Below are 24,090 nucleotides of genomic sequence, written 5' to 3' on the forward strand. Positions count from 1 at the left end.
AATGAGATTATTAAAACTTTACAAATCATTATTTTAAAACCTGACAAGAGGACTTTGGGAACCGGAGCATCTTGATGTCACTGCTGATGATGCATTACCTGTGGTAAGGCTTCAGGAAAATTCCCAAGTAAAAAATTGGTTATAAAAGTATAAAATATATTAATATTTATTTTACTACCTGCTACAAGTTCAAGGATAATAGGTATATGCATCAGAACAGCTGAATGATCGTATTTATGTCAGCATTAGAAAGATGTTCATCTGCTGCAAAGTTTAATTAATTTTCATAGATAGCTAATTTTTTGTTTCATTATCAGTTCCCTAAATTTGAAAGACAATTTATTAACAAATAGAAACTTCACAGAGGTGTATTTTTAGAGCAAACAGAAGATAAATAACAGAGTGAAGTATCCAGGCTGCCTTCGAAGTTCTAATATGAATGATAAATTGCAGCAGGTTGTGATTGATAACTTACGCATTCTGGAGCACTGACTGAAAAGAAACAAATTGTTTACTGTTCACCCCAAACCATTCTCAGGTAACAAATGACTCTGATCTTTACCAATCAAATAATGGCTGTGATGCCCTTAAACATCAGTGAATGAGGAATGTGTGAGCTCACTGTGTCCTTCCAGGGGTGACCTGATCCCTTAAGGACAACACTTCTGCCCCTCTCCCCTTCCCAACAAGTAGAAAGTTTAAGCAGCTACTTACCATGATGTACAACGCCCTTCAACCCATGGATAATGGGATCCAGTGCTGAATTGTCCCTCTGACTGACCTACATGCAAAGGATACAGGATTGGTTACATCTACTCTGGCATTAGGCAGAACAGTTTCAGTTTAATCTTCTAACAAGAAAAAAAATAAAAAGATGTTACCTAACAAGTATACATATTTACAATGGATCTTCAACAAATGCCAAAGGTACATGGTGTCACAAAATAAACTGAGGAAGGTAAATTAAAAAAAAGTGTCCTCTGCATTCTTTAAAGTTTTAACCACATTATCAGCCCTGCAAAGCCTAAAAATACAGAGCTGATTTTTCTCCATCTATTCCTGTTTTCATAGAGGAGAACTGCTGTGATAAACAGAAGCCATCTCAGACCAGTTCATCCCTCACCAACATGGCCATAAATCTGGTGCTGCCAGTGCAGTCAGTGAAGCTGGATCCCTTTCAGCCCTAATGGAGCTGGGCCTTGGCATCTCATTGCTATTCATATATAAAATTTATTTAATTTAGTGTTACTGGGACAAAAGAAAGGTAAAAAAACCTCTGTGAGAGGATCTAGAAAAAAATAATCATCAATTTTTGACAGTGTAATTGCCCGCCCTGCCAGACAAAAACCTGCAACATTCCTTCTATCATTCAGAAATTGCCCATGTCCTCCACAACAGTGAGATCCTGCACAGAGAGAGGAGGGAAAGGCAGCAGGAAGGATTAACCCTGTTGAGCTCCATGACTTCCAAATTAAACCCATCATTTCAGTCACTTACTTGCACACAGCCAAGGAATTTAGCACCAATAATGCAATTTTTTTTTTTAACCTTTCGCCTCTTCGGAGGTATTGTAGGAATAACTCACAATTTCTGTGAACATGTTCCATTATTTAAGATACTTGCCAATTTACTTTTGGGAGATAAGTGCTGCCATGTATCAGGAGTTACATCCTTCTTTTTGTTTTCCCCACCAGTCAGCTTCAGCACCTGAGTAGTGTTGATAATTTCTGGATGGACAGCTCCTAATGGGCAACACCTCAAATGCAAAAGAGCTGCTCTGTATCTTACTAACTGCTGATGGCTTCAATGTCACAAGGAAAAACAAAGTTTAATCATATTATGACTGTGTATTAATGTCTTTGGAAAGGAGTGGAGACAAAAGAAGAAAACCCTGAGAAAGGACCCTGTGCCCAGCAGGGAACACACTGATCTATGAAGGGCAGAAGCAGCTTGGAGCTGTTCCTAGGAGGACATCATTGACCACAGCACATCCAAAAAATGTGCTGTAAAAATATCACAAATTTTAATATCCTGACAAGAAAATTGGAATCCACTGCCCAAGTTTCACAAGCACAAGCGGCTCTCATCTTGTCCTTCCTCCCCATAACTAATTAGGAATCTTGGAAATCTCATTATCTTCTCAGCCAACTGCATTGAGATAAACCACAATAAACCACTTTTCTGTTTTCTGTTTATTTGCCCTGTGAACTACTCTGCTGTGTTCATGACATATTCTCATGCACTTCTCTAGAGACAAAATGGTTTGGTGTTGTAAATGGAAATTGAAAATCCTCTCCTCATCACAGTAGTCCAGAACTTGCAATGATCATCTAGGGCAAGAAATGCAATAAAATTATCAAAGCAGCAAAAGCAGCTTTGAAATATATACAGCTCAGATGTTGCTGGACATAACACCATTACCCTGAAGGCTGCAAGCTCTTTGAAGCATGAACTTTTATAAGCCCAAAGGGTGCTCTGTACACTTTGGATCCTGTATAAATAAGAATCACAGGACAGTGGACCCAATTACCCACTTTGTAGGTTCTGTCTGACATCTGACAAATCAAAAAGAAACACTAAAAATACAGAGCTCGTTGTGAGACATATTCCTGCATCTTTTCAATTTATCCAGGTTTCTCCAACCATGGGCACCATTGAAAAAAAAAAATCATTAAAATGCTACCACCATTTAAGTACAAGAACATAAGAAAATCTTGCTCTGGACTTAAATAATGTTTTATTTATTGCTGCCTAACCATGAGAGGTAAAGAGTTTTATTTTGTTTACTTTGGTTTCATTTCTGGTGACAGCTGCAATCAGTTTGAAGAAAGCAAACAGACAGAAAGGATCATAAAGGTTAGAACGCTTCCTTTTGGGATTTTGTGTCAAAGTAGATCAATCGTTAACCTCAGCCCTGGCAGCGCCCCTTTAATCTGAGGTGGTGTGGCTGTATAGATCTGGCCACGCAGCCCCTTTGATAGCACATCCTGCAAATGTGCTGTGTTCTTCAACAGAACAAACCCAACAGGCACAGGATGGCAGGGAAATGCTCCATGCATCTGTAATCTTGTTTTCTCCAGCAGTATGGGGAGCAGGATCTCCCATTTCTTTAAAAATCATATTCAAACAAGTACCACTTGCAGAGATGTCAGTTCAGACCTGCATGGGATATAGCTTTATTTTTTTCCAAATGCTTTCCTTCTTCTAACCTTACATTCACACACAGTTCTCTTACACTTCAGTACAACTGTTTCAGAATCTTGGCAAGGCCATTAGAAAAGTGACCAAAAGTTTTCTCATTTTGTGGAAGGGTTCAGGCTTCAGAACAAAAGTTTTCTTACATCTTTTTCTTCTTCAAATTCTTAAACAACCAAAAAACCCACCTTGAATTTAATCTCTCTCTCTCTCTTTTTATTCAGTTCTTTGTATCCCTTTCCTGCCTGTGCTCACAGAGGAAATCAGGTTTCTGAAATCCAAAATGTCAAGTTCTATTGCCATTGCTGCACATCTCTGGTTTAACTGGCCTGCAGCTACCATGCTGGTTGAGATCAGAGATTCACCCATACAAGAATCCTGTCTCTGATAACAGCTGATACTTAAAAGAAAGGAAGGGGGGAAAAAAAAAGTAGGAAAAAAAAAAAAACACAGAAGGAAAAAAGGAAAAAAAATCTCCAGAAAAAGGAGTGTCCTTCTGATCTGCTTTATGATTCCATGTCATGTAGCCAGAGCTTATACCCTCCTACATACTGTTTTTAACTTTCTTTGCTATGTACGTGTTCCAACCATGTATTTTTTCATTATCTTATGAACATATCCTGAAGGAAAACAGCAATGAATTATTCAGATTGACCTTACATTCCAGATTTCTGCTGATACCTTGAGAAAGATCACACAGCTGTAATTGGGTCTGGGCACTTTGGCTTCACACACCTGCCTAAGCTGGGCAAAGCTTTTCTTTTCCCCCTACTTCTTCAAGACCTTACCAGAAAAAACACCAAGAATGACAAATTTCTTAAGTCACAAGAATTCCAGGCATAAACACAAGCCTACAGTGCTGCAGAGTGAGTATTAACAGACAGATGGAAAAGCATCCTGAAATTGCCCTAAAATACCCACAGTACCACTACTACAAATGTTGTTTCCTGTACAAGATGTTTTTGCTCAAAACTGACTAACACTCTATAGGTCTGCAGTAAACAGATTAAATAATGCTTGTGTGCATCATTTATAAGTGAAAAATGCCTGTAATCCTCTTCAGCAGAAATAAATAGGTAACTACCATGCTAAGCACAATGGAAAAACAAACACAGAGATGTCATTAAGCAGTTTCCTGTGCTAACAGAGCTCTCACCATAGGGTAAATATGGGTGAACATGACATGAAGAAGCAAAATCTCTTGTTTATTGTGCCCTTTGGGTGACTTCAATACCTGGTGCACATGCTATTCTGAATAGAAAGAATGGCTTGATGTTAATGCAATGAACAAGGGAAATATTTGCAATATTGGAGAAGGCAAGGCACAGTGACCCCATTCTGCAGTCATAAACCAGATATGTTCTTTGCATGAAGTCATCATGGAAACCATACTCTAGACAGGTTAGATTTACTTACAGCTCCTGCATCTGATGCAGGGTCTGAGAAATCATTCCTTCTTCAGTGAACAAGGCTGATCAGCCAGGAACTCTATTGGCAGCAGTGTCAACGACTCTCAGCAGCACAAAGTGTTGTCCCTGTGCTTCAAAGTCCTGTTTCTACAGCTGAACCCTTGGAGGCAGGGCTGGGAACTCAGCCCCTTCTCAGGATAACATTAATACCCCAAAGAGGAGAGTTTCAGTGACTGTGACCAGAGGACAGACCAGAGCACCTCAGCCAGGCTGACCATGCTAGGCCAGCCACCAAGCCACAACACGTGAAAATAGACTTTACTGGGAAGGTACTACTCTGCTGCAGCTGTACTGAGCTCAGCATGCTCTCCTGAGTTAAAAACCCATTCTCATTCTCTATCACTCATTGTAGAGCAGCCAAAGCTCCCTGTTCATCTGATTATGCTATAAGACAAACTCAGAACCTCCTGAAGACCCTGATTTATCAAAACTCAGCACTCATAAAGTGTTAAAATTTATACCACATGCTGTATAATTAAAGCCATATGCTGAAGTCATGTAAGTAATCCATGACCTGTCTTTCTGCTGGAAGCAGTTCTATAAAGCTGAAAAAAAGATTTCAGGCAAAAATACTGATCTTACCATGCTTATTTTAGCAGCAGTAACAAATAAAAGCAGGAAAACTCCCAAAGGCAGTTAGAGAGGCCGCACAACAACATCAGACCTTAACTCTAAGACCCCTGTCCAAAGGACCAGACACCCCCCGTTGCCCAAAGCTCCAGGCTGCCTCTCTGAAACACAGATTATCCTCCCACCAACCAAGGAGGTCTGGGGGGAGCACCACAAAGACCTCTAATCACTGGTACCAGCTACCTTGTGAAAAGTAGGTGAATATTAATAATTTGAACAGATCTGGAATAAGGAATACACTTTCATTTAAAAAACATGTTTAAATAGATGTTGTGTGGAAAAAAAAGGGTATGGGGAAAAAAGAACTGAAGAAAACCCACCTATTTGGGCTGATACAAAATACAAATTTCTCTTTCATTTCCACCTTAAAAAATATCTGGCATTTAGACATTAAACTGTCATAAATTTGCAGCAACTGCTTTCAAGCTCATTAAATGGGCTCACAGACAGTATTGCAAAGCATCTCAAAGTGAAGGAGAATGCCACAGTCGGCTATATTGAAAGGTGAAATGACATGCATTTTGTGCAAGGCAGAGGAAAATGAATGGCAACAATTTTGTGATACAGTACCTGAGCCTTTCCCCTCTGAATAGTGATATAATTTACTTTTCTCTCCCACTGCAACATTTGGCCCTTGACTTGGAAACTAAATCTTCAATCTATCAAGCCTTACCCATCTGCTAAGTAAAATGGCCAAGAAAATCTGCATGCCTTGAATTCGATATAGCCAGCTGCTCCCAGAGTGCTGAGCATTAACATCCAGAGACCATCCTCTCATGCTGCAAAGGATGGTGTCTGCCAAGGATGAATGACTACATACTTAACCGTGGCAGCTGAAGCCAGTGACAATGGCTGACACAGAAAGATGCCAATGTGTCAAACTCTACTTTCAATTACAACAGTGAAAGTCAGGGGTAATATTCCCCCAACAGTGTGCCTTCAGCTCCCATACAGCCTGCAGTTAAGATATACAACTCACCAGCCAAAATCCTAAGCTCCAAGCACTCTGTACAAACAGCTAAGAAGAAAAAGAAAACCATTATGAATTAACTAGGTTGCAGAGATTAAATTGTCCTGTAGGGTTTCAGGACAATCAACATGGTTAAACAATTTATTCTTCTATCAGCTCAGTGATGTTGGACAGATGCCAGTCTCCAATCTCTATGGGAAAGGACCTGATTTTCAGTGGTTTAGAACAGAAATTAGAAGAATCCCATTAATGTGAACACTGTGCCACACAATAAGTATTTTATCATCACAGCAACAGGATTTAAAGAATCCAATATAATCGCCATCAAAAGAAACATTCTTTTCTCACTAAAGGGAAAGCACTAGGGATATTGCTTTTGAAACTCTTCAAATCCATGTCTTCAGGGCCAAAAAATTTCGGGGCTAGCTATCAGCTTGGGCAGGCCCTGCTCCTAATCCTTCTGAACAGCGATGCTTTAACCTACATCAGTCTGCAGCACTTGGAAAGGATCCTGGCTTTGTGGTCCACACCCTTCTGCTCTGCACTACTCCATTGTCCCACCTCTTGTTTCTCTCCCTTTTGAAGTCTACATTGTAAAATCTGATTGTGGATAAATATCTAGTTTCTTAAACATTACTGAATAAAAGGAAGTGAAAGATTTCAGCCGGATCTGGAATGTGGATGAACTGATACGAAAAGTTTACATGTGCTTTGCTTTGAAATAAAGTAGGAAATATTTATCTGGGGCTTTCCAGGAGAACTGATGGGTGAGAAGGGATACTGGTTGACACAATAGCACATCTGTGAAGCCAAGAAAATGCCTACAGAGCTCCCGACATAATGATAAGCTAGATTTGGTACTCTAAGCTTTTCACCTTCACAAGCACTAAATGATCCAAGAATGATATATTCCTGCTCCTCCACAGATGATATTTTCTTCCATCTCCCCCATATAAGCTATAATTGCACATCTCCCATATGAGCTGATGCAAAAGGACAAATCTGGCCAGAAGCCTGCAGCCTGACAGAGGTGAGCAGGGAGGCAGGAGGCATTTGCTGTGTAATGAATGGACTGCCCAAAGTAAGTATCCTGCAGAATATATTTGTAAGGGAAAACAAGAAATGGAAACAGCCCCCTTAATACTTCAATCTTCTACTCATGTGTAAAATCAGAGAATAACAGGTACCCATGCAAGATGTGACACTGAAGCTTATGGTGGCACACGCACTATTTCACACAGACAACACCATGACCTTTGATTTTTATTTTTTTTAAATGTGCATTAGAACTGATTTTGACTTTGCCTATGGCAATTGGTTTCAGGTTTAGGGATTTGAAGGCAAACTTTGTTGAGTTAAATTTGGGTTTTAGCCTTCAGGTACTAATAATCCTGCTATGAATAAAAATATACTGAAGTCATAGAGGTGCATGTGCTGGAGGAGGGGGTGTTCCTAAAGGTCTCATTTACTACGTTGTCTGAAGAGAAGAGAAAAAAAAGTCAGTGAGTCTTCCAATGATTATTTTAAATAGAGTAATGGGTGTGCATTGATCCTTCTAGCTAATTCCACTTTGAATAATACATCATTCTGACTGAAAGCTTGCTAGTGATGTATTAACTTCATATTTCACTACAGCTTTGGAGGATATCTACACTAGCAGGGTATATTAACTAGTAGTGCCAAAGAGGAAGCTGCACTTTTTCCTTTACTTTTTTGAAGTCCACAATGGTTTTAAAAGCTATTGAACTGACTTTGGGGTCAGATGTTCTGGCTGTCCCTCATCTTTGGTTGAGTGCAATGAAGCTGTTTGCAACCACTGCTCCTCACAGCCTTTAACTCAGACCCTGCATCACTCTGCACCTGAGTTAGTTGCAGACATTCTGGGACTAGGATGGGACAAAGTAGGTTATAGGTCAGCAACTTCCCCTTTCATTTTGTCCAGTAGGGATGCTTGAAAACACAAGAAGAATAAATAGTCACTTTTACACCACAGGTTGGCTGAAATACCAGTGTCATAAAAAAAGCAAAGCACTGGCTACCACAGAAGAGCACCGAGCAGAATCTGTGTGTTGGTGACATGTCCTGCCACAAGAGACTGTCTCAAAATAAAAGCAACACCATGAAACTCTGAGGGAGAGTTAAGTCTGCTTAATAGCTGAGCTCAGAGTGCTCTGTGTTTGTGCACACAGAGTTCCTTTGTCAGCAGAGAGGAGCACTGATCGTGCATTGTCACCTGCTGGCAGGGCTGATTGGAGCTCCAGGCTGAGGGAGACTCTGCAGCTCCACAGCATTTCCTCCATTCACTATCACAAGATTTGCAACCAGCAGCATGGTATTAAACAATAGACAGTGGATATTCCTTTCTTTTTTTAAGGCACTCTTTTGCCCAAACTTTGACTTACTCCATTGCTAAACCAATTAATTCCCCCAGAGCATTCTTGCACAAATGCAGCTAATTTACTGCAAGTGGATAGCACATTCAATTAACAAATTACTGAAAGATCTTAATACACATTTATCTAAGGAAAAACAAGATATATGTTCAGTCCAAAAGCACAATCTGATTAGAGCAATAGAATATCTCAGATACAAAGTTCTGTAAAAGGCAAAAATATAATTGCAACACAGAGGAGAGGCAGCTTCAGTGGCAGCTTCTCAAAGCTGGAAAAGCTTGATTGATAGACTTTACCATCTGCAGCTGCGCAAAAAAGGGCTACAGTAGCTGCAAGTTTATTTAAAGCAATTTCAGTGCACTGAGCCTACTTGTTCTCCTTTGAGAAAATAATATGATTTCTTCATAGAGCATGTAGTCTATTTATTTAAGCAGCAGTGTGCAAGATCTCTCAATCCTACCAGCAGTTCAGCTGGAAAAATGACACACCAGGGGGTAACATTTTATCAGGATGGAGGCTATTTTATAAAAACTGCCATCAGGTATAAACTGTTCTCATCCTCTGAGTTTAAAAAAATAAAAAAAAAAAAAAATGGGGGGGAAAAAAAAAAGAGTTGGGTTTCTTTTAGAGTTTTCGCAATTTGCTCAATTTACAGTTTTTAGGTAAAAATAACCATTTTGACCTAAGTAGGGAGGAAGATGAAACAGTGTAATGAAAAAATATAACAAGCACTACAGCCAGATCATCTTACAACACCCACTCCTTGATGTACAGCTTCACACATTTGGAGAGGCTAAACTCAAAACTGTGAAACCACAAATGGAAGTTAGTTCTCATTTTTTTTCTGCTCCTGGCTTGAATTTGGTACAAAATTGTGCAAGTGAGGAAAAAAAATCTTCAGTTTTTTTGGGTTTTTTTGCTTTTTTTTTTTGTTTTTTTTGTTTGGTTTTTTTTTTTTTGTTTTTTGTTTTGTTTTGTTTTGTTTTGTTTTTTTCTTCCCCCCTCATGGAAAATAAAGCAATGATTGGCTAAAAAGGAGTATTTCCTGGGCAAAATGCAAAGGCTGAATAGGAACAGCTCAGATGGACATCTGGAACTCCAGCATTTTATAGGGGTTTAATTTAATTGCTCCAGCTAAGCTTGCCTAGGATGCAACAGAGATTTCCAGCCTTTTCCTCTTTTCTAGCCAACACAAAGGATTTTGGTGAGAGAGGTCACATCAGTCTCTCACTTAAAATAAAGAAAAGGAATCGTCTCAGCTTCCCAACATCTTTCATTCATTCCACAAGAAAAGTCCTGTCTTTTTCTCTCCCAGCACAGCCCTGGGCTCCCTCCAGCCAGGCAGCACAGATGACTCAAGCCAGCATCTATGAGTCACAAGCACAGAGGATGCAGAAATGTCAATTAAGTTACACAGTCACTTCCCTAATGACAACCACACCTCAGCTCACAATTAAATTAGAAATCCAGTGAAAACAAATTATTGTAGGGCAGATTTTTTTTTTTTAGTCTTATGCTTTGAAACATCAAATTCCAACACAGTTTGTTTGACACTCCTTTTACCTCATTTCTAAGGAGGTTGGTGTAAATTTGCCTCCCAAAACTGCAGCAGGAATTTTTGCTACACCAGATTTTCTATTTCTAATGCAGCAGCCATGGGCTGGGAGGGCTTCCAGGCATCTTTGTGCTACAAGACCCAGTGTTAAACCAGTGCTTTTCATTAATGCTTTCAAGCAGAAAAGGACAACTACAACACAGTCTTGTAATTGTAATCTTCTTTCAAGAAAGTTCTTCCATCTTTACTTATCTTTTTGAAAATTTTCAGTGTCATATAGTTCTTGCAGGTGATGAGAAGCTTTACAAAATGCTATGAACTTGCAGTTTGGCGCTTATAGTACCTAAGGCAGAAAGCACTACTAATCCTCAGTTTCCTCACTTCTGACTCCACTATCATGTCTGACTTGCTTTCCTCTTCCATCACACACCTGCCACATCCTCCTTGCTGTCTGTCCACCCAGTGAGCTGTTTCTGTCTCCTCAAATGTTACAGCATCTTCCCTTCCCAAACTGTTCCACATACCCCTTAAGCATCCTTCCACAACTCTCCCACCTTTTCCTCTCCAAGGAAATCCCCCTGCTCTTCCACCCCCTGAGATGTTCTTCATGGAGACAGGAGAAAGAAGTATCTTTGGCTGCTGAGGATGGTGAGTGGGTTTTTCCAGGGGAAACCTGGATGCCAGCAGACAGGGTGCCAAGGGTACCAGCTGCAGGACTGCCAGGGGCCAAGAGCCAGTCACAGGGCTGTCCCTGAGCAGTCACAGCAGTAGAACTCCAAGAAGGAGGTGAGAGAAATGAGACAGTCCATCTCAATCTTCTTCAAGCCACTGAATTAAGAGTGGCAGCATGTAGCTTGCATTTTTTTTTTTTTCCTCAGCTGCTTCTAAACTGCTCAGGTTCCTGCAGCAACAGAAGAACAGCTCAACCCCTGTTTCACCTGGTGTAACACTAGACAAAAGCAGTGAGGATCATATGTCAAGATGTTTATTTTTCTCTTGGTTAGCATGACCCAACAACTCACTTGGTTCCTTAAAAAACATTTCAACAAGTATCATGGCTCATGTTTAGAACAAATGGGCAAATTTCGTGCAGAAAAACAGCACTTAACACACAAGTGCATTAAAAGCCTGGCAAACATTCAGTTTGTGGCAGCAGTTTCTTCCTCTTGAAATACAAAGAAATACAAAAACTAACATGACATGTGTGCTTGTTTCAAGATGTTCTACATTTCAGCAGTGGCAAAGTGAATGCTATTCAATCATTGTGGGTAGGTGCTAGTCTTAAAGGCACAGAACTCCCCAGGATTCTCTAGCCTTCATTCCTCAGCTCCATGGGCTTCTTACAGCTTTCCAGTGCTCCTGTGGAGCATGACCCATCTGTGGAGGGTATTTTCAAGCTCTGTCTCTGGTCATGAAGCCCTCCTCCTACACAGGGTATAACTTCAAAATTGCCAAAATCTAAAAATGTCAGGGAAAGTTATGAGAGAAGAAGTAAAACACAACTGAACAAGATGTAAAACAAAACTTAAAACAGGGTTAGAACAAAAGGTGCTCTTTGAACAAGTCTGGCCTGACCCAGCAGAGTGGAGATGCTTCCTGCAGGTGAATGTACACAGGAATGCTCTCAGGAAGGTTCTTCCACCTCTCCTCCTCTCTGAATCTGCTTGACAGAAAACCTGGCTATTAATTTGAGGTGTTTCCTTATATTTCTTTATTGTTTTTCCTTTCTTCTTGCACTCAGCACTGTAACTCCTGGGTGTCCACAGCTCATGAACAGTGGTTATGATCTGATCACCAATGCTGTGGCAGCTCAGCTGGACCATCCAGGCTCCTGGTAAGGCTTTGCCACAGCCCCAGTTTTGGTGCTGACCTCCAGAAAAGTCTCTTTTCTTACAACCTGTCAGGCTGCAAGGTGTCTAGATATCACCACCCTCATAAAACCACCTACAACTGACACCATAACCTGCATCAGGTTTTTCCCTGCCAAAAGCCTGATTGTTATGGAGAGAGCTAAAGAGCCAAGGCTGTGTGAAGGCAATCCACAGAGGGTTGGCATCTTCACTGCCAGGCTGCACAGCCAATCGTGCCCAAAGTGCCTGAGACCCAACACAGTCAGAATTCCAGCCCAGCAGCAATGAGCACACAAGGAACACTGCACTGCTGGCTGCTGGGAGGATGAGAGGCATTCCAGAGAAGCAACACAGCCCAAAAGCTTCATGCTGGAACATCCCATGTCCCCAGAGCCTGGTCTGTAACCCCAGCACACTGGTAGGATGTACCTGCACTTGCAGCTCTCTTTGCACTCAGATTTTAAGGGGGGCAGCAGCAAATATATATGGCATGATAACAAAGGCATTAAAAAATCTCCTATTTTTAGGGGCAAGACACTTTATGTCTCATTTATATGCCTCAGATGCAATGCAAGCAGTAATGAAGGAATGAAGAGGACACTTTCTAAAAGGCAGATGTAGGCTGGGCACTTAGGACATAAATGCAGCATTTAAAAAAATAGCTTCTGACACAAGAACAGCTGACAGAGATAATCTCCACAGCTCAGCATGAATTTATACAGTCTTTCAACAACTCTATTAGACAGGTGTGGTAGCAGCCAGCTGTACTGCATGCACAGACCAAGTTTCCCTAAAACCTGAGTGCCCATATGGCCCTGCAGCACACTGAGGTGGTGCCACCCACCCAGGCATCACCTCCTGTCCCAGCACCATCTGTCCATAGAGAGGGACTGGTGTCTGCCTGAAGGGTAGTGCAGAGCTGCTCTAGATAATGAGTGAGTTCAGACAATGATGGATGTTCCCTTCCACAACACAGGGACCCCCAAACAGCTCTACCCAGACAGGCTGAAAAGCCAGCTTTACTTCTGGCCTTTAATTCTCTGTTGAAGCTATGGGCAGAGACAAGTCAAGCCATAAGGTGGGGTGGGCTGCATGCTATTAGGAAGGTAAGCTTATTAGCTGAAATGTAATAAATCTCTGTAGATATCTGGAATAGCAGAAGGCAACAGTTTGCTTTGCCACATCACTAGTAATGAGTTGGCAAGAGGAGAGCACTCCAAAATGTTAACCTAGACCCTAATTTGACTGGTATGCACTTTGGGAGAGTACTTAGTAAGACTGGTTCACCCAAGATGGGGTGATCTGTCTGTTCATGCCTCCCAGGAAATGCAGGAGGATATAAAAAAAAGTGATTTTAGCAGTTTAGAATACAAAATGATGAGGAAAAAAAACCTTTGAAAAGTGATTGATGCAGTCTAATCATGTTTCACACAAGAGCATTTCAAATTATGTTAGATATTTTTATAGGATCTAGATATGATAAAGTAGGTTTGCCAGGTTGCAAGGTAGGCAGGAGGGAGGAAGGAGTAGGAAAATAATAAAATAATAAAATTATTTTCTTACTTTTTACACAGGCATATGGATAATGCCACATAAACCACAGATAAAATGCACCAAAAAACAGCTAGCTTAGCTGTTAAGGTTATGGAGCTTTGCTTTCTAATCAACACTTACCCATAAAGCTGTTTTTAAATATTGATCTGATATCATGATCCCAAGGGTAAATAAATATCAAAAGGGGTGATTTAATTCAATCTTCCTGGTTCCTGCATAATCATGATCCTATTTCTTCAAAAACCAGAAAGCAGTAACTTAAGTGAAGCTTACAGATCAGCTAATATATTTACAGCCTTAAAATAACATGAGACACACTATAAAATACACTGAGATCCAAAGTTAATCTCTTTTAGCAATATTCTTGCAGCAAGCAAAGATGAATTTTACGGTGAAAAAAATCCATTTTATCAGGAGCAAGACTGAGCTTTCTAATAACCAAGCTCCTTTCTAATGTGGTACATCATTTTATTTTACTCATAAAGAACACTTTGCCAAATCTCCAGTTAGGCTTCATTTGATAAAACAGAGATGTTGCAAAACCAATACCCTCTTTCAGGGGGTCTCTTTAGACTTGATAATGACCATTTCAATGCATTTTTGCTGCACAAAATGGTACAGTTACAATCAGCAGCTAAATACTGTTCTGATGGTGCCAGCCAGACAGCTTTTCCTTGGCTCCTCAGAGCTGTGAAGGAGTAGCAAACACCATAAGCTCATAGAAAAAATCCTGCTCCATCAAAACTCACTATTCAGAGGTGCTGAACAGATTTAAGCAATCTTTATTTAACATGTTTCACTTTTCTGCATAGAATAAGATGGTGATTGGCATTCTTGACTCTCATCTATCTCCAGCAGAGCATAAGAGCAAATCCCAGCTTCTGTGCTGGTTTTGTTCTGGAAACTCTGATACCAGCACACCTGAACTTTAAACAAAGGGAAGTTTAAACTACTCAAACCAGGACCACTGAGCTCATTTAGAACTCATCACCTTATTCAAATTAGTGTGCTTTTCAGTGAATCCCAGGCATAGCAGACACATCTGAAAGCTACTATAAAAAAAAAAAGTTATGTTGTAAAAGGGCTGCCAGGTTTACACACCCTCAACTCCACCCCATAAACTTGAAGATTTCTGATTTAGATTCATAGGAGGTAAAACATCAGGTACCAGGATTGCTCTGGGCAAGCTGCCATCTCAGCTGCAGAATTATTTTGGGGGTGATCTGCCATCAGCATTATCTGCTAAACCATCAGTTATACATACAAATGTCTACATCTGTACAAAGACATCAAGAAGGGACCAGACTAGATTATGATTTACTTTCATTGCCTTTTTTCTGACCTCTGGAATGAAAACCATGGGCTCAGAACACCCTCAATAATCATCTCTCCCACAGTCATCCTGCAGCACAGAAACTACAGACGACAAAACCCAGCAACAACTCAGCCCTCTGGCACAAACCTGTAACACTGCATTTATAGTAATTTAGGACAGATATTAATTAAATTACTGAGGGATATTTTCCTGTATGCTTGTTCTGCATCATGTGTAACGTTTAGGAATTGCACAAGAAACCACACGTATCATTGGTAACAGTGGGGTGGTGCTTACACAGACACACCAACCTGGCACCAATCCATGTGACCCTGAAAGCTCCCAACCATGCTCCTCTCTCCCTTGCTCCTCTCTCCCTTGCATGCTTTCATGCTTTCCCAGCACTTCTGATCTGGGAAAATACTGACATTTCAGCCAGGCCTGAAATAACCAGTGACTTGACCATGTCTGAATGGTGTGGGCAGTACAAAGGCACAGTCAGGATGACTGTGCAACCACCTCACTGACTGTACAAAAAATGACACATTCCATTTATTTGTACAAAGAGAGCCCTAAGTGATTCTTACATCTCACAGCAACCTATTAACAAAAAGAGACTGTGAATGGAGTATCTGGGTAAACACTTCAAACAAACACATCAATTATGCATAGTCTGTATACTTTTTCCACCTTAGGGATCAAACTGGAACGAGACTAAAGAATTATGTTTTACTTGTATTAAAAATGTATCAGCTGCTGTCCGAGAAGGCTTTCCACAACATTTGGTATGCTACCCAGGAAATTCTGTCTGAAGCTTGTATTGTTTATTCTTGCCAATACAAGGAGAAACGTGCCACTGTTAGAGCTGAGAACTACAGTAATAATTCTTCAGGCAGAACAGCTTGTATTTAATAACTTTTTCATCTAAGCCAGAAGATCTAAAGGGAAAGGAAGCCCCAATTTTACCCATCTATTTTATATATTCAGACTTTACAACCAATCTCCCTTTTACTGCACAAAGTGAAACTAGGCAATCATTTATGAATAGATCCTGTGCTCACCTTTGCTTAAAATCTGCCATAACACTAACTGGTAACCAGAGACATGGGAAGAATTTGCAGTTTCATGGAAGATATAGGGGGCAAAAACAGGTGTAGCTTTTCTAAGGGCTACACAAATCCTGCTCAAAATCCTGCAGAACTAGGAAACTGTGGACTGGAGAACTGGAGTTTCCTGGCTGAAATGTTAGATTTCTCCATTTACATCCCATGAATGTAAACCATATGTAATATATTTGACTAATCCTCTGAGAGACAAATGGGTCAGACACCTAGATGAATGCATTTACTATTAAAAAGAAAAAAACTAATTTTAAAATTAGGTGGGCAAACAGGCGTAAACAACTATCTTCCTGGAATCCAGGCTGGATGTCTAAAAACTGGGTGAAAACAGGGATTCCCCAGAGGCAGCTGGTCTGCTTGGGAGAAAGAAAAGGAAAGGAGATGAATGTCTATCTTTACATCTCCTATGATTCTGTAACTAAGATTAATTTTAGCAAAACTCTCCAAAAACTCAGACAGCAAAAACTAGATTCCTTATTTACAGTTTATCTCTCTCTCTTTCCTAAAGAAAAGGTCAAGTCAAAATGCACCAAATTTGGAAGATGTAAGGAGGACAGGGATGAAGCAATCATTGCTATCACAAAGTCACAAACAAGCCACATTTGATGGTTTCTCCATGCTCAGAGACACCAAGAGGGGCTGTTGTCCCTTCCCTAAAGCACAGATGGAGCCTGCAGGAAGGCTGGGGGTCCCCCCACGCTGTCTGAGCTCCAGGTTTGCTTTGTGATGTTTGACAAAGTGACCAAGTGATGCATCAACAATGCACCACAGAGATCAAAATGCAAAAACTACTACTGTTAGGGAACTAATTTGTTTTTTAGCCAATGATTATAATCAGTAGACTTCCTGAGTCTCAATCTTCCTGAACCACAGAAGGGGTGAGATTATGGGCTGATAACTGTAATTTTTACACATTACACATCTAAGTGTCATTTTCAGGAGTGTAGTAATGAAAACTCCACAAGACATTTTCTTTAAATGTAAAAAATTTTATGGCACGGCTACAAAATGGTTTGTTTTGTTTTTGTTTTTTTTTTTTAACAGGATATTTTTAAACCACAGAGAGGTAAATTACTGTGTTTAGGAAGCTGACATTAGACACTATAAATATTCCTAAACTGATTCCACTTCTGAACATCAAGGGTGAGAGAAAGGAAGAGGAAGAAAAGAATACACAAATGCATGCTGATCAAGCTCTTGAGGCAAGTAATTCAAATAAATACACTAAAATGTAAGGGGATAGTATGAGAATTAATGCTAACAGGTTGCTATGTAATTTAATGAAGCAAGTTAATAATGGCATCCCACTTGGGATTAATCTCAATACATTAATCAATTAAGAATAATTTAGAAAGCAAAAAAACTGCAGGTCAAAAACATTTACAATGCTGTAAACTGAAAGACAGTGATCCTAACATTCAAATGAACATTTAACCAGAAAAGCACTGAGATCTATTCCCATACAATGTATACAACCAGCTGTCATTAATGGTTATGACTGTAGCTCAAGACATTGAGGAGAGACCCCATAAAAAGTGCAGAGTTTTTTGTATTTGCAGCATTGCAGAACTTTGCACTCCAAGTCCTCTCAACAAGAAGAAAGTTTGCAGTTCCTTCCTGACATCAATACCTGTGATTTTTCCATTAAATAAATTGGACAAAAGGACTGAGATTTATCACAAAAAGCAGAAGTCACTTGGTAACCCATCCCCACTGCTATCCCCTCTCCTTGCTGCTGCATCCAAACCAGAGACAGCACAAGTTGTGAGTTCAGGTCCCAGCCTTCATGGTTAAAAAAGCATTGACAGTGCATTTGGGTAATAAAAATAATCTAATTCTAATTTTTACCTTCAATTAGATTTTTTAGATGCTTTGGAAATTCATTTCCCTAGATATGTCTGAGATTAAAAACAAAATAAAAGCCAAAGACTCTTTGTGCATTCTGGTATTTTGCTCTGTACTGCAAGAAGAACTGCATGGCACTGCTTTCAGTACAGCCCATATCCTTTAAGACTCAATCTAACAAAAATACTTTAATTGAAAATATTGCATTTCAGACTTTTGCCTTAGTGGACTTTTCAGACTTAGTGGACAAATCAGACTTTTTGCCTTAGTGGAAAATACCATGAACAAGTTCACAGAGTGAAGAGAAGGAGGGAAAGAAGACGATTGCTGGGCACTGAAGAAGATAAGTGCACATAAGGTAAATTACCCTTCTACACTGCACAGTCAGCCTGTGGATAGAAAAGTTTCAACACAGCAGGTTGCAGCCATCATGATCTAGAGACTGCAAATGCCTCTTGGCAGAACACAGGCAAGCAGAAGTGGAACGATGTGTTTGCTTCCAAGAACGATCTGTTTCAGCCGCCCTGTCAGTCTGTGCCTCCAAGCCCAGCCCCCCTCCCGCTCACACATTCGTACCTCGCTCCTCCAGGCAGGATCGCTCAGGATGTTCAGGCTGCTGTGTGAACACCTCTGCTCTTCACACTCACACTGAGCCACATGGGCTCCTTCTCCAAGCCATGACAAGTGTGCAGCCATGTGAGCGAGAGCCGAGCCCACAGCACCCTGCACAGAGATGGAAACTCTGCTTGGGATGGGTTTGCTTGGGATGTGCCATGGGGGAATCCCAGGAGCAGGAACCCAGCAGCAAAGGTGTGCTCAGTGCTGCTGTCAGTGCACTGAAAGTTGGAGAACCGAAGCGTGTCTGGTATAAAACCCACCACAGGTGAAGGGATCACTGTTTCTGAGTCCAGCACGGAGTGATGAACACTGCTGTGCTCCCAGACCCCTTCCCAGCTCCCTGTGCTCCCCACATTGCTCAGTCAGCTCCCAGGCTCACCCCTGCAGTCTGCCCCTTCCTCTCACCTGCCCTCCTTTGTGAGAAGGGGATGCAGCTCTGCCCTTCTCACAACTGCATTGCCCTCCACAACCAAAAACCTTTTGAAGCTTCTCTGCTAAACTCCAGACTTCATCAGGGATTGTTTGCCTAGTGCTCTCAAGAGTCAGCCTGCTCAGTTATGTACCAAAATAAAGGATGAAAAACATTACTACAGGAAACCTTAATTTAAAAAAAAATCTGTCATAAACAGCAGTTTTACTACTAAACATAATTTGAAACATGACTAATCTGGGCAGGGGTATGGATCAGAATAAAGTTAAAGCCTCATTGTTAAGCACTGGAAATTTAATAAGCACCAAAATTGGAGATATATAGATATATATTTTACTCTCAGAGTTATTCCCCATCTGTTCTTCTTTTCCTTTCTTATTTTACATAAAATATTCAAAAAATATTCATATTTCCCTAAGAAATTTTCAACATAAGTTGAAATAAAAATCAGAATTTTGGGCATAGTTTGAAAAAATATTTTTATTTTCCTTAATGGAAAGGGTAGAACAGATTTATTTAGAAACAGTTTCCATGAATTTTTATCTTCTACCCAAACCCTTCTCCAATCAGAACAATTTCAAAGGAAGTTGTTTGATCAGTATGAGCACTTGTTATTAGGCATCCAAATTTGCATGTTTTGGCTAAAAAAACTACCTCTGGAGGCTGGTCTGTGCCATTGACACATTGAACTCTACTCAAATCTAACAGACCTTAAGAAACTCTCAAAATTTTGTATTTAAATTTTCAATGATGCAAAATCACTTTAACAATTTTATCTCCACTTATTTGCTGGAAAATGAGGAGAATCTTTTCCTGCTCCTGAGATTCTTCATATGTCACTAAACCCTGTGGCATGTATTGTACAAGGTGTTTATCAGAAAAATGTACTCAGTGCTGCAGTGGCCACATCTACCTACTCTGGCTGTGTCCATATTTAAAGGCCCTAATACTGCTTTTATTAGTAACAACTAATGTTTTCAAGCAACTGCAACATTTCAAAATGCTGCAAAACTGGACTTAGTAAAGAAGACTACACTCAAATTGTTTTGCTTGTCTTCACTTACATGCAGAATTATTGGTAAACAGGTACTGAATAAGGAGCTGTACATATCTTCATGGTATGAAAATAATAAAAGTGTACCTGTACTGATACTAAATAACACTGCTAATCAATAATAACAGCTTTATTATTCATGAGCTACTATTAATAAAACCCCATGGGTTCTAATGTAACCATTAAAAGAATTAAAACTGTAATTCAATTTTAAGTTCTTTACATCTGTCTGAAGTCTATTAAAATAAATGAAAAGTCTCTCAATGACTCTGGATGATGCTCTGCATGTTAATGATGCCATGTGTTATTTTCACTCTTGCAAATCACCTTTAAGATATTGCCTAAACACTGGAGTGCTGATTATGCTTCATGTAGGTGGATATAATGTTCCAAGAGAGGTGCACACCTCTCTCTCCATTCTCATTGTTAAAATCAAACCAGTTTTGCTCAGACTTTCAAAAAGCATTAGAATAAGTGAGAGGCAGCATCAGGGAATTTCCAGGAACAGAGATGGGGACATGGGACCTGTCTCCTACTGCATGTGGTTTTCTCAACAGTCACAGTATTTAAATCACTTATTCACTGTATCTATTTTGCTATGGAGGCAAACACATGAAACAGTTAATGAAAGGGAAGAACAGGGAACAAAAAGGCTTCCAAGGGAAGTTAAAAGCTGAATTCTGTTGTTTGAGAAATACACATCTAAAAAGCATATTTTTGGTAAATATTCAATAGCTTTGATGGTGTTCCACCAATTTATGCTGTGTTCAGCTCATTTAGGTTCCTGTGAAAAGTGATTGATCATATTGATGAAGCAGACCAAGAACTACTACTAAGAAAATCTCACAAAAACCAAGGCCACAAATGTGCACTTTACTGAAGAACAAATCTCTGGATACATGAGTAACGAGTAAATGTAAAGACATTTATATGCAAATAATACACACACAGATCGAAAAGTTAAAAGGGCTGCAGAGTAGTTTTTTCAACAGACTTACAAAGACATGTCAGCACTGGAAGGCAACTCAGCTAAAGACATATAAACCCCTTGATTTTTATCCCATGTACTTTTAAAAATACTGCTAGTTGCACATTTGCTGCCAAGTATCTAATTACCTTTAAAAATCTAGCTCTGCACTGCTGAAGCTCTTGAATGATCGAGGTATCAACATCACTCATCATTATGGAGCTAATTTTAATGATGAAAGCATTGCTAAAAGTTATTTTAAAATTCATTTTTACTTAATTTCTTTAGAGATGATTTGTTTGAGTACCTGAGACACAGTAACTAATCACTGACGGTTTTCTCTGCAAATATAAAATAGATTTATGTGCCCTCCCGGTAGGAACAAGAATTCCATCACCTCCTCCTGAATTTCTGAGCTATCGAATATTTGATGAGTGCTTAGGGAATCAGTATTGTGCCTTTTCACAGCAGTAATCAAGGAATGAAGGATTCTCTGCCATAATGAATCTACTGCAGGACTAAAAGATGAATATTTCAAATGCAAAAGCAATATGTTTGTTTTGAACACTTTCAAGTTTGGCTTTAATAAAGCAAGTAGTGAAGTATGTAATGAATTATATTGTTAGATGGTTAAAACAGAGCTGTGCAATATGTCTGAATGTATTTAATCCAAGTAACTACTCATTTTAAATGTGACTTATAAATATGTATTACATGTATGATGAACGGATGACTCAGGAACCATGAGAGACCTGGGCCTTGCTTTCCACTCCTGGTTTGCTTCAAAGCCTGACAATTAACCAAGGCCCAGAGCCAGAACATCATTAATTACAAGCTGAATCTTATGTGGGCTGGAATTAAACATTTGCACCAACTATTCAAGTCAGGACCATTTAAATCAAGCCTGAGGTGCCTGGCTGGACTGGGACCTGTTACCTGAGCTGGTGGGTCCCAATGTGCAGCCAGAGGCTCATTTAGGATTCCCACAAAGCAGGGTCCTCAGCTGGATTCAAACTACTCTTCCTGCAAAGCCAGAAGCCTTTCCTGCCAGCCAAGAGGGTGCTGCCAGCAGGAGGTGATGGCTTGTCCAGCTGAACATCTCCCACCAGTACCAGCTTCACTCTGACAACACCAAATCACTGCAACTCTGAAAGGAGTGGCCAAAATGTGCTCCTGAAAAACTGTCAGAAGGCAAGGTCTCATTGTCATGGCACTCTCTCCTTTGTCTCCAGGGGATTTTGCTTTTTGCTAAAATAACTAGTGAGTTCTCCTTAACAGCAAAGAAAATCCAGGTAGAGATTTCAGGCCAGCTCATCTCATTTGCAAATTGACAGTATCTGCTATAGAGTCCCCACAGTGTATTTTGTGTGAGACCCTCTCAGTGTCTATCCCCAATGAGATACTGAAATGAGCACTTAGAGCAGTTTGTATTTGCAAGAACTGTTTTTTAGTTTAGTAACTTTTAATGTCAGATCAACTAACCTGCAGCACACAAACAGAAATAGCATTTATCAACAGAGCTTAAAATGAAAGTAATGAGAAAAGCACAGCTTTAATTACAACAAAATTCCAAGTGCTTCAATTATCCAAGTTCAGAACCAATGTACTTTACCTGGAAATTGCCCCTGAAATAATGAATTCAATAAGGAAAATTCTTGTATAGTCCAAGTTAAATTATTTAAAAAGGAAGAAAGAGGGTACTTAATTATTTAATGTTTCACCAATAATTATATAGTTCGGTATAATGCTCTCACTGGAGAATGTGATTTTCAAAGGAACATTTATGAACATCAGTCAAACAAAAAATACCTGGCAGACTAAAACTCAGCCAGTGTTGTGCACATTCATTCCAACACAGCATTACCACATTAACAAAAATCAAAGTCTTAATGTAATACGTATGCAATAATTTAAGTTAAAATATTTACACAGAAAAGCATGCAGGATACAGTTTTCTAATGCATTTGTAAAAAACAGCATGACCTCTTTTGCTACAATTTTTAAAAACTCTGTTCTAGGTAAATGAGTTCAAGATGGGACCAAAGCTCTGGAAAATAAAAAGCTGTAGTACCTGAACAACCTAAGCTGCCAATCAAAATGTGACCATGGACATCTTAAGGACATTTCACTCAAAAGTCACTAGGAATCAATTTTAAAGACAGCTTTAAATTAGCTGCATGAAATTCTAGCCATGCAAAGTTTATCTGCATGGAGTCCTGGGGAGCAAGGCTCAGGGAACACCAAGTATTTCTCAAGAAAAAGGTTTTCCCAGGTCATAGATCAACAAGCCCAGCACATAATGCAGAGCTGAGGGGGCTAAAACAGCACCTTGGTCAAACACAGTAGGGATCTGCAAAGGATTGTCATCCATTAATAACCCTTTTTTAACCCTATGTATAATAATTCAAGCCCTATGGAACTAGTTCTGGAAAACCCTCATGATGGCCAAAATAGCAGCTGTCACAATGGTGTCCCTAAAGTTTATTTACAGGTGGCAGAATTCAGCACATGCCTCTCTAGACTGGGGACTCTGGGCTTTACAAATCTTCCTCAGTTGTTCTCTATCTTGGAGCAAAGCTGCCCAGAAGGAAAACCTGATACACTCACAAGTTTAACACAGCACTGTTTTCTCATTCCAACCCAAAAGGAAAAGGAAAATATGCCCAAACCCCCCAACCATTTCCTTGCAACCCCAAAATAGGTCATCCTGGGTCACTTTGCCAAAGAATTACCTCGACCCCACTGTCTGGAAAAGATCAGAGAGTGTTCATCAGTAATGGCCTCAGGTTTCACAGCTCCCAGAGCAGAGGAGCCCAGCTGCACCATCATCCAGACTTGACAGCCTCGTGGCCTGGCTGGCAGGGATGGAAATGATGAAAAGTGTAGATTTCTGCTTCCCTGAGGGGACTACAACTCTCAGTTGAGGTCTTGAAAAGCCTGAGGTCTCTGACAATCAAAGATGGATTTTTTAACATCATGACACACTATTTTAAGTTATTTTAATGTTTCCCTTGGAATCGTGCAAAGAGAGACTTCCAGTAAGTGCAGCACTTGGCTTTGCAGGTGGGGAATACCAAACAGTCCCACCACAGTTTTAAGATCCTGCTAAAAAAGGGGATTTAGG

At 40.0% G+C, this 24,090-nt stretch overlaps 1 protein-coding gene across 1 annotated transcript in view; it reads right to left on the reverse strand.

The window, feature by feature from the left end:
* PTPRG (protein tyrosine phosphatase receptor type G) overlaps nucleotides 1-24,090 on the reverse strand; it is a 380,979-nt gene that overhangs the window by 105,079 nt on the left and 251,810 nt on the right. Inside the window, exon 6 of the mRNA XM_056501238.1 lies at nucleotides 715-781. Coding sequence (XP_056357213.1) covers nucleotides 715-781 — 67 coding nt within the window. The remainder of the gene's footprint in view (nucleotides 1-714; nucleotides 782-24,090) is intronic.

This window comes from Oenanthe melanoleuca, chromosome 12, assembly GCF_029582105.1.
Source record: "Oenanthe melanoleuca isolate GR-GAL-2019-014 chromosome 12, OMel1.0, whole genome shotgun sequence".
Lineage (NCBI taxonomy): Eukaryota > Metazoa > Chordata > Aves > Passeriformes > Muscicapidae > Oenanthe > Oenanthe melanoleuca.